We start from the raw sequence: 10,762 nt of genomic DNA, 5'->3' as shown, positions 1-10,762 counted from the left end.
GTAATAGTCTGTGCACCCTCATCATGTGCCGGGTGTAATAGTCTGTGCACCCTCATCATGTGCCGGATGTGACAGGTGTAATAGTCTGTGCACCCTCATCATGTGCCGGATGTGACGGGTGTAATAGTCTGTGCACCCTCATCATGTGCCGGATGTGACGGGTGTAATAGTCTGTGCACCCTCATCATGTGCCGGATGTGACAGGTGTAATAGTCTGTGCACCCTCATCATGTGCCGGATGTGACAGGTGTAATAGTCTGTGCACCCTCATCATGTGACGGATGTGACGGGTGTAATAGTCTGTGCACCCTCCTCATGTGCCGGATGTGACGGGTGTAATAGTCTGTGCACCCTCATCATGTGCCGGATGTGCCGGGTGTAATAGTCTGTGCACCCTCATCATGTGCCGGATGTGCCGGGTGTAATAGTCTGTGCACCCTCATCATGTGCCGGATGTGCCGGGTGTAATAGTCTGTGCACCCTCATCATGTGCCGGGTGTAATAGTCTGTGCACCCTCATCATGTGCCGGATGTGACAGGTGTAATAGTCTGTGCACCCTCATCATGTGCCGGATGTGACAGGTGTAATAGTCTGTGCACCCTCATCATATGCCGGATGTGACGGGTGTAATAGTCTGTGCACCCTCATCATGTGCCGGATGTGACAGGTGTAATAGTCTGTGCACCCTCATCATGTGCCGGATGTGACAGGTGTAATAGTCTGTGCACCCTCATCATGTGCCGGGTGTAATAGTCTGTGCACCCTCCTCATGTGCCGGATGTGACGGGTGTAATAGTCTGTGCACCCTCATCATGTGCCGGATGTGACAGGTGTAATAGTCTGTGCACCCTCATCATGTGCCGGATGTGACAGGTGTAATAGTCTGTGCACCCTCATCATGTGCCGGATGTGACAGGTGTAATAGTCTGTGCACCCTCATCATGTGCCGGATGTGACAGGTGTAATAGTCTGTGCACCCTCATCATGTGCCGGGTGTAATAGTCTGTGCACCCTCATCATGTGCCGGATGTGACGGGTGTAATAGTCTGTGCACCCTCATCATGTGCCGGATGTGCCGGGTGTAATAGTCTGTGCACCCTCATCATGTGCCGGATGTGACAGGTGTAATAGTCTGTGCACCCTCATCATGTGCCGGATGTGACGGGTGTAATAGTCTGTGCACCCTCATCATGTGCCGGATGTGACGGGTGTAATAGTCTGTGCACCCTCATCATGTGCCGGATGTGACAGGTGTAATAGTCTGTGCACCCTCTTCATGTGACGGGTGTAATAGTCTGTGCACCCTCATCATGTGCCGGATGTGACGGGTGTAATAGTCTGTGCACCCTCATCATGTGCCGGGTGTAATAGTCTGTGCACCCTCTTCATGTGACGGGTGTAATAGTCTGTGCACCCTCATCATGTGCCGGATGTGACGGGTGTAATAGTCTGTGCACCCTTATCATGTGCCGGATGTGACGGGTGTGATAGTCTGTGCACCCTCATCATGTGCCGGATGTGACGGGTGTAATAGTCTGTGCACCCTCATCATGTGCCGGATGTGACGGGTGTAATAGTCTGTGCACCCTCATCATGTGCCGGGTGTGACAGGTGTAATAGTCTGTGCACCCTCATCATGTGCTGGATGTGACGGGTGTAATAGTCTGTGCACCCTCATCATGTGCCGGATGTGACAGGTGTAATAGTCTGTGCACCCTTATCATGTGCCGGGTGTAATAGTCTGTGCACCCTCCTCATGTGCCGGATGTGACGGGTGTAATAGTCTGTGCACCCTCATCATGTGCCGGATGTGACAGGTGTAAAAGTCTGTGCACCCTCATCATGTGCCGGATGTGACCGGGTGTAATAGTCTGTGCACCCTCATCATGTGCCGAGTGTAATAGTCTGTGCACCCTCCTCATGTGCCGGATGTGACAGGTGTAATAGTCTGTGCACCCTCCTCATGTGCCGGATGTGACAGGTGTAATAGTCTGTGCACCCTCATCATGTGCCGGATGTGACAGGTGTAATAGTCTGTGCACCCTCATCATGTGCCGGATGTGACCGGGTGTAATAGTCTGTGCACCCTCATCATGTGCCGGGTGTAATAGTCTGTGCACCCTCATCATGTGCCGGATGTGACAGGTGTAATAGTCTGTGCACCCTCATCATGTGCCGGATGTGACAGGTGTAATAGTCTGTGCACCCTCATCATATGCCGGGTGTAATAGTCTGTGCACCCTCATCATGTGCCGGATGTGACAGGTGTAATAGTCTGTGCACCCTCATCATGTGCCGGATGTGACAGGTGTAATAGTCTGTGCACCCTCATCATGTGCCGGGTGTAATAGTCTGTGCACCCTCATCATGTGCCGGATGTGACAGGTGTAATAGTCTGTGCACCCTCATCATGTGCCGGATGTGACAGGTGTAATAGTCTGTGCACCCTCCTCATGTGCCGGATGTGACGGGTGTAATAGTCTGTGCACCCTCATCATGTGCCGGGTGTAATAGTCTGTGCACCCTCCTCATGTGCCGGATGTGACAGGTGTAATAGTCTGTGCACCCTCATCATGTGACGGATGTGACAGGTGTGATAGTCTGTGCACCCTCCTCATGTGCCGGATGTGACAGGTGTAATAGTCTGTGCACCCTCATCATGTGCCGGATGTGACAGGTGTAATAGTCTGTGCACCCTCATCATGTGCTGGATGTGACGGGTGTAATAGTCTGTGCACCCTCATGATGTGACAGGTGTAATAGTCTGTGCACCCTCATCATGTGCCGGATGTGCTGGGTGTAATAGTCTGTGCACCCTCATCATGTGTCGGATGTGCCGGGTGTAATAGTCTGTGCACCCTCATGATGTGACGGGTGTAATAGTCTGTGCACCCTCATCATGTGCCGGATGTGAAGGACACAAAATGTCGTCTCAGAGATTTAACCTGTCAGTGTCCAGTGTGAGGAACATTGGAAGAGAATGGAAGACACAGGGACAGTTCTTGTTTAGCCCAGAAAAATATCAGAAAGGCAGAGAAGAAAAATGGTCCAGGACAATCTACAGACTCCTCCAGAGACGCTGCAGCATCATCCTGCAGCAGGTGGTGTCACTGTGCACCGGGAGAAGCTTATGGGAGAGCGATGCCAGAGGAGCCACAGACCCCTCCAGAGACGCTGCAGCATCATCCTGCAGCAGGTGGTGTCACTGTGCACCGGGAGAAGCTTATGGGAGAGCGATGCCAGAGGAGCCACAGACTCCTCCAGAGACGCTGCAGCATCATCCTGCAGCAGGTGGTGTCACTGTGCACCGGGAGAAGCTTATGGGAGAGCGATGCCAGAGGAGCCACAGACCCCTCCAGAGACGCTGCAGCATCATCCTGCAGCAGGTGGTGTCACTGTGCACCGGGAGAAGCTTATGGGAGAGCGATGCCAGAGGAGCCACAGACTCCTCCAGAGACGCTGCAGCATCATCCTGCAGCAGGTGGTGTCACTGTGCACCGGGAGAAGCTTATGGCAGAGCGATGCCAGAGAAGCCACAGACCCCTCCAGAGACGCTGCAGCATCATCCTGCAGCAGGTGGTGTCACTGTGCACCGGGAGAAGCTTATGGGAGAGCGATGCCAGAGAAGCCACAGACCCCTCCAGAGACCCGCAGCATCATCCTGCAGCAGGTGGTGTCACTGTGCACCGGGAGAAGCTTATGGGAGAGCGATGCCAGAGAAGCCACAGACTCCTCCAGAGACGCTGCAGCATCATCCTGCAGCAGGTGGTGTCACTGTGCACCGGGAGAGGCTTATGGGAGAGCGATGCCAGAGAAGCCACAGACCCCTCCAGAGACGCTGCAGCATCATCCTGCAGCAGGTGGTGTCACTGTGCACCGGGAGAGGCTTATGGGAGAGCGATGCCAGAGAAGCCACAGACCCCACCAGAGACCCGCAGCATCATCCTGCAGCAGGTGGTGTCACTGTGCACCGGGAGAAGCTTATGGCAGAGCGATGCCAGAGAAGCCACAGACCCCTCCAGAGACCCGCAGCATCATCCTGCAGCAGGTGGTGTCACTGTGCACCGGGAGAAGCTTATGGCAGAGCGATGCCAGAGAAGCCACAGACCCTCCAGAGACCCGCAGCATCATCCTGCAGCAGGTGGTGTCACTGTGCACCGGGAGAAGCTTATGGCAGAGCGATGCCAGAGGAGCCACAGACTCCTCCAGAGACCCGCAGCATCATCCTGCAGCAGGTGGTGTCACTGTGCACCGGGAGAAGCTTATGGCAGAGCGATGCCAGAGAAGCCACAGACCCCTCCAGAGACGCTGCAGCATCATCCTGCAGCAGGTGGTGTCACTGTGCACCGGGAGAAGCTTATGGCAGAGCGATGCCAGAGGAGCCACAGACCCCTCCAGAGACCCTGCAGCATCATCCTGCAGCAGGTGGTGTCACTGTGCACCGGGAGAAGCTTATGGGAGAGCGATGCCAGAGAAGCCACAGACCCCTCCAGAGACCCGCAGCATCATCCTGCAGCAGGTGGTGTCACTGTGCACCGGGAGAAGCTTATGGGAGAGCGATGCCAGAGAAGCCACAGACCCCTCCAGAGACGCTGCAGCATCATCCTGCAGCAGGTGGTGTCACTGTGCACCGGGAGAAGCTTATGGGAGAGCGATGCCAGAGGAGCCACAGACCCTCCAGAGACGCTGCAGCATCATCCTGCAGCAGGTGGTGTCACTGTGCACCGGGAGAAGCTTATGGGAGAGCGATGCCAGAGGAGCCACAGACCCTCCAGAGACGCTGCAGCATCATCCTGCAGCAGGTGGTGTCACTGTGCACCGGGAGAAGCTTATGGGAGAGCGATGCCAGAGGAGCCACAGACCCCTCCAGAGACCCGCAGCATCATCCTGCAGCAGGTGGTGTCACTGTGCACCGGGAGAAGCTTATGGCAGAGCGATGCCAGAGAAGCCACAGACCCCTCCAGAGACGCTGCAGCATCATCCTGCAGCAGGTGGTGTCACTGTGCACCGGGAGAAGCTTATGGGAGAGCGATGCCAGAGAAGCCACAGACTCCTCCAGAGACCCGCAGCATCATCCTGCAGCAGGTGGTGTCACTGTGCACCGGGAGAAGCTTATGGCAGAGCGATGCCAGAGGAGCCACAGACTCCTCCAGAGACGCTGCAGCATCATCCTGCAGCAGGTGGTGTCACTGTGCACCGGGAGAAGCTTATGGGAGAGCGATGCCAGAGAAGCCACAGACCCCTCCAGAGACCCGCAGCATCATCCTGCAGCAGGTGGTGTCACTGTGCACCGGGAGAAGCTTATGGGAGAGCGATGCCAGAGAAGCCACACACAGAGGCGCCTGAGGGGTGCAGAAGAAGGTCCTGTGCACTGATGAGACAAAGATTGAGTTGTTTGGTCATACAAAAAGGTGTTGTACATAGCGGCCAAAAAACCCAGCAAGAAAACCACTTGCTGCCCCCTATAAGATTTGGCTGAGGTCCCAGCATGCTTTGGGGCTGTGGCCAGTGTTGCGGGTGGCAGGGATTCCTCTCACTATCAGCAGATCCTTGAGAATAATGTTCAGGAATCGGTGGCGGAGCTGAAGTTATTCCGGGGATGGATATTTCAGCAAGACAATGATCCAAATCTCCCCCCGGGTGTCATGCGGAGGAACAGTGACCCCCCCAGTCCCCAGACCTGAATATCATGGAACATCTGTGGGATGAAGCGCTGTCCCTGCTCGGCCACCAGCAAACTTACCTGAGCTGGAGAAATCCCTTCACCCAGGAAAAGCTACAGGAGGCACAAGGAGGATCTACCAAATATTAGGTCTCTCCTGTGTGGAGGGGCCCAGACTTTATCATCTGTCACATTCCACATTTCCTGTAATAAACCTCATTTCCGTCCTGTAATATTCCTGTGTCCGTCAGTTATTACATATATCGCACTGAAATAGCTGCTAAACTAAAAATGATTAAGATTAATAGGGGGGCCCAAACTTTTTCATATGACTGTAGTTACATAAAGACCATCCACGGAAGGGGATAACGCGTTCCCTAATTCACTGTGAAATTCTGTATTTTTGTTATATTCCAGCCTGTCTCTATCAGTCCTGGTGTATACAATTTTGGTTACCCCGGGATTAGACTATGGTCGAGCCAAACAGATTCTTCTCAGTAATAGCTTCTCCTGTCTGCACATTGCAGTGTCTCTGCCCCTCCCCCGGCATAACAAGACCAGCTCAGGTACAGGCACTTCCTGCCAGCAAGAAGAGTGTAGAGAATTACACTACAAGCTACAGATAAGGTCTTTATCCAGGGGCAAGGAGGCACTCTGTGTTATATCTCTGATGTAGCAGAGCTGACTGTGCCATTGTGTGTAATATGCATCTCACGGATCTCATAATCTCTTTCTATGTGTCAGATACTAGTGTAGCTAAATAAAAGTGTATATAACCCTGTACCCTGACCATCTAAGCACATTGTCAGCACAGAGGGATCATGAAGTGTCCACTCAGGGAGTCTCCGCTCACACTCTGGGAACTCACACCGACCATCACTGAGTGTTATTGGTGTTCAGCTCCTATCACTCTGAGTAACATTGTACAGTAAGGGGTTAAAATGATCTGTATTGTGTGACATCACTGGGGGTGGAAATTTGAGAATTTTCTTTCATGGGAAAACCCTTTTAAGCAAAAAAAAAGTATTTATTGTACAGATCAGGATATTGGACAAGTCTCGTGTAGATGGTCCCCCAGGGCCCCCACACACTGCCCCCCCTCCCCCCGTGTCCTGAGGCTCCTGGTGCCATTATCTGTATTATGTGATATTTATGTGTTTTATAACATTTCGTTTTTTTTATGCTTTATCAATGTATTTCTGCCTTTGTTGCTCCCAGGGGTGGGGGGGGGGGGGGGGGGGCGTAGCTTCATGTGAAGGAAAATTGTGTTTTATTAAAGGGATCATTTGTACTTTGTGTGTCATTTCACTGGATGCGTATAATGTGTAGAGGCTGCGGGCGGTGAGAGCGGGAGCCCCCCATATGTCCTTATCGGGGGCGGCATCTTCTAATCCCCTTAAGGTCCGCTTGGTCCTGGTGATACAACCAAATGGGAGGAGCACAAGTCTCCAGTCTCGGCGGCTCCTGGTACTGCAGGTCTCGGCGTCTCCTGGTACTAGACGTCTCGGCGCCTCCTGGCACTGCGGGTCTCGGCGTCTCCTGGTACTAGACGTCTCGGCGGCTCCTGGCACTGCGGGTCTCGGCGTCTCCTGGCACTGCGGGTCTCGGCGGCTCCTGGCACTGCGGGTCTCGGCGGCTCCTGGCACTGCGGGTCTCGGCGTCTCCTGGCACTGCGGGTCTCGGCGTCTCCTGGCACTGCGGGTCTCGGCGTCTCCTGGCACTGCGGGTCTCGGCGTCTCCTGGCACTGCGGGTCTCGGCGTCTCCTGGTACTGCGGGTCTCGGCGTCTCCTGGTACTAGACGTCTCGGCGGCTCCTGGCACTGCGGGTCTCGGCGGCTCCTGGCACTGCGGGTCTCGGCGGCTCCTGGCACTGCGGGTCTCGGCGGCTCCTGGCACTGCGGGTCTCGGCGTCTCCTGGTACTAGACGTCTCGGCGGCTCCTGGCACTGCGGGTCTCGGCGGCTCCTGGTACTAGACGTCTCGGCGGCTCCTGGCACTGCGGGTCTCGGCGTCTCCTGGCACTGCGGGTCTCGGCGTCTCCTGGTACTAGACGTCTCGGCGACTCCTGGCACTGCGGGTCTCGGGCGTCTCCTGGTACTAGACATCTCAGCGGCTCCTGGCACTGCGGGTCTCGGCGTCTCCTGGTACTAGACATCTCAGCGGCTCCTGGCACTGCGGGTCTCGGCGTCTCCTGGTACTAGACGTCTCGGCGGCTCCTGGCACTGCGGGTCTCGGCGGCTCCTGGCACTGCGGGTCTCGGCGGCTCCTGGTACTGCGGGTCTCGGCGTCTCCTGGTACTAGACGTCTCGGCGGCTCCTGGCACTGCGGGTCTCGGCGGCTCCTGGCACTGCGGGTCTCGGCGGCTCCTGGCACTGCGGGTCTCGGCGGCTCCTGGTACTAGACGTCTCGGCGGCTCCTGGCACTGCGGGTCTCGGCGGCTCCTGGCACTGCGGGTCTCGGCGTCTCCTGGTACTAGACGTCTCGGCGGCTCCTGGCACTGCGGGTCTCGCGCGTCTCCTGGTACTAGACATCTCAGCGGCTCCTGGCACTGCGGGTCTCGGCGTCTCCTGGTACTAGACATCTCAGCGGCTCCTGGCACTGCGGGTCTCGGCGTCTCCTGGTACTAGACGTCTCGGCGGCTCCTGGCACTGCGGGTCTCGGCGTCTCCTGGTACTAGACGTCTCGGCGGCTCCTGGCACTGCGGGTCTCGGCATGTCAACCTGAGTCCCACTTGTAGGACTAGACTGTGGCTGCAGTGGGTGACGCAGGGGAAAAGACATGGAAACGCCTGAGGCTGCTCTTGACGTCTCGGCCTCTACTACCTCCTCCCGAAGGACGAGGTCACACCTGCCCCACCCCCATGAGGGGATGTGACATCTCCACCACCAAAGCCGGTCCTCGCCACCCCAGGGAAGGGTTCAGCTTCCTATCCCCCAAACAATGGAGAGAAAGTGAAGGTTTGACCCGTCTCTAAAACGAGACACGGGGAACGGCGATCTTCGGCAAGATGGCAGCGCATGGACGCCGCGGTGGCGATCGCAGGGATACTAGTAATATGCAGCAAAGACTTAGCGGCTATGGAGAGGGCTCCGTCCGTGAGCCCTTTCCTTGCATCGCACGTCGGTAAAGGGTCAAGGACTGTAAAACCTTTTGATCACTTTTTATAGAATTTTTTAGATTTTTCAAAAAAGTGCCATTTTCGACTTTGGGCGCTATTCTCCTTTACTGGGTTTGCAGGAGGCATTTACAGGGTTAACTCCCGCGATTCAACCCCCCCCCCCCTCCCCTTCTAGAGAACTGATATAAAACTAAATAAACAGTAAATATCACAGACACATCCGGTATCGCCGCGTCTGATCTATCACAATATAATAACGGTTATTACCGGCGGTGACCTCCGAGATGGGAAATAGCAACAAAATGTCCGAAGTGCGACCTTATTAGCGTCAGAAGACGGTGAAACTATTTTTTTTCCCGCACACATTGTTTTCATTTGTAAAGATGTTTTAAAACTCAATAAAACTTGTATAAATCTGGTAAAACCGTGACGGCACCGAACCAAAGAATAAAGCGGAGGCGTCATGTGGAGCGAAAAGTGAAAGTCGTAAAAACTGAATCCACAAGAAAAAATTTGTTTTTTTCACCGATTTCATCACATTTTGGATTTTTTTCCAGCTTCCCAGTACATGACACAGAATAGTAAATACACAGCTCTGTACACAGAAAAATGAAGAAGTTCTAGATTTTTTGAAGGCGGGGAATGAAAACTTTTATATTATTAGTGATGATTGGATCATAAATGTGTCTGGACACTGATCGCTGTGAGAGGAAGGGTCTCGGGGGTTATACTCAGTGTAGAACTGATAGGATCTCGCTGGAGGATGACCACTATTCAAGGGCAGGATCTGTAATGATGGAGAAACATACAAGCTGCGCCATTGATTTCCGGAGAGGCTCAGGGGTTACTGCAGGGGAACGGGAAGCAGATGAGGAGCTTTGTCGTATCTTAAAACCTTTCTGCTTCTCCTCATTGGTGTTAACCCCTCTGGGACCTTCATAGTAGAATGACATGTGATTTAAGTTTTACTGGAGGTTATTCACCTTTACAATCTACTTATAATGGGACTGAAAAGTATATGGAGACGGGACCTTCCTGATCTTGCTGGATGATGCAGTAAATGCTAATAATCCTATCTGGTCTTTCCAAGTTTTACTGTATAATCCTCCAGTAGCAGTTAGAATATCCCTGCCTAATGCAGTTCTGCAGTGTGCCCTAAAAAGGTCAATTGTTTCAGATTTCCACCTGTCCCTAAAAAGGCCGCCTCCTTAAAGTACTTAAAGAAAACCTACCATGTGATTTGATGCATTATGAAGCAAACATACCTTGAGACTGCTGTAGCTACACTGATGCAGGAACATATCTAAGTAAATCCATGAGCTGAGTGGTTTTGCTGATAAAACAGATATAACATTATGATAATGAGGCTCTGTTGCTGCTGCGGCTGGTTCAGCGCTTCTCCTAGAACATGAGTTATTCACTGCAGGAGAAGATGATGTAATTCCTAGTTTGTGCTTGAAGGCAGAATAATCAATTTCTGCACCATCCCCCAGTTGCTGTGTATCGGTGATCCAGCTCAGGTTGATTAGTCCTGTCTTGACTAACCTTATTTTGTAAATACAAGCTCAGTGTAATGCGTTTATGTAGGCAGCAATGCTGACCCAGCTTTCCCAAGGTCCTGAATGCTATAATTGTTTTTTCTGCAAAACCACTCAGACCAGGGATTAACCAAGATCTGATCCTGCATCAGTGCAGCTACAGCATTCTCAGTGTATGTCTGCTTCATAATGCATCACATCACATGGTAGGTTTCCTTTAAGTGCCCTGAAAAGGGCAATTACTGTTTTTTCAGGAGCCCCTGGCTGTCTGACTGACCCCATGATGAGTGTTGTTCAGACTCCTTATTTAGTCTCTAGACCTGTGGGTGCCAAACTTTGCAGTTGGGATCTGCTTATCACTCCCTCTAACCCATTTTTCCAAGCAAAAACTAATATAAAACCCTATGTTTTCAGGAAATCATGAGCCCTAGTCATATATACTAG

General features: G+C 53.2%; 1 protein-coding gene across 20 annotated transcripts; it reads left to right on the top strand.

Annotated features, from left to right (window-relative positions):
* Positions 1–2,341: 2,341 nt before the first annotated feature.
* On the top strand, positions 2,342–6,880 carry LOC140119691 (uncharacterized). Of its 20 annotated transcripts, none has more exons than XM_072138996.1 (4): positions 2,354–3,861; positions 3,956–4,615; positions 4,898–5,181; positions 5,276–6,880. In XM_072138996.1, exons 1-4 carry the CDS (start codon positions 2,926–2,928, stop codon positions 5,478–5,480), a joined length of 2,085 nt encoding a protein of 694 aa, XP_071995097.1. In that variant the 5' UTR covers positions 2,354–2,925; the 3' UTR covers positions 5,481–6,880. The 20 variants fall into 20 exon arrangements, with proteins under 20 accessions (XP_071995089.1, XP_071995085.1, XP_071995091.1 ...); XM_072138994.1 differs by having other exon boundaries at positions 2,354–4,331; positions 4,427–4,615; positions 4,804–5,181; XM_072138986.1 differs by having other exon boundaries at positions 2,355–3,861; positions 3,956–4,331; positions 4,427–5,086; positions 5,182–6,880.
* The last annotated feature ends 3,882 nt before the right edge of the window (positions 6,881–10,762 follow it).

The sequence above is a fragment of the Engystomops pustulosus genome, chromosome 2 (assembly GCF_040894005.1).
Source record: "Engystomops pustulosus chromosome 2, aEngPut4.maternal, whole genome shotgun sequence".
Lineage (NCBI taxonomy): Eukaryota > Metazoa > Chordata > Amphibia > Anura > Leptodactylidae > Engystomops > Engystomops pustulosus.
This window is presented reverse-complemented; position numbering and strand designations above follow the sequence as displayed.

What these genes read in the sequence shown, in the direction of transcription:
- LOC140119691 (XM_072138980.1), top strand. Translation starts at nt 2,926, where the DNA reads ATGTCGTCTCAGAGATTTAACCTGTCAGTGTCCAGTGTGAGGAACATT. An exon ending in GCAGCATCATCCTGCAGCAG is followed by an intron (nt 5,087 to 5,181) that starts GTGGTGTCACTG and finishes ATCCTGCAGCAG; the next exon opens with GTGGTGTCACTGTGCACCGG.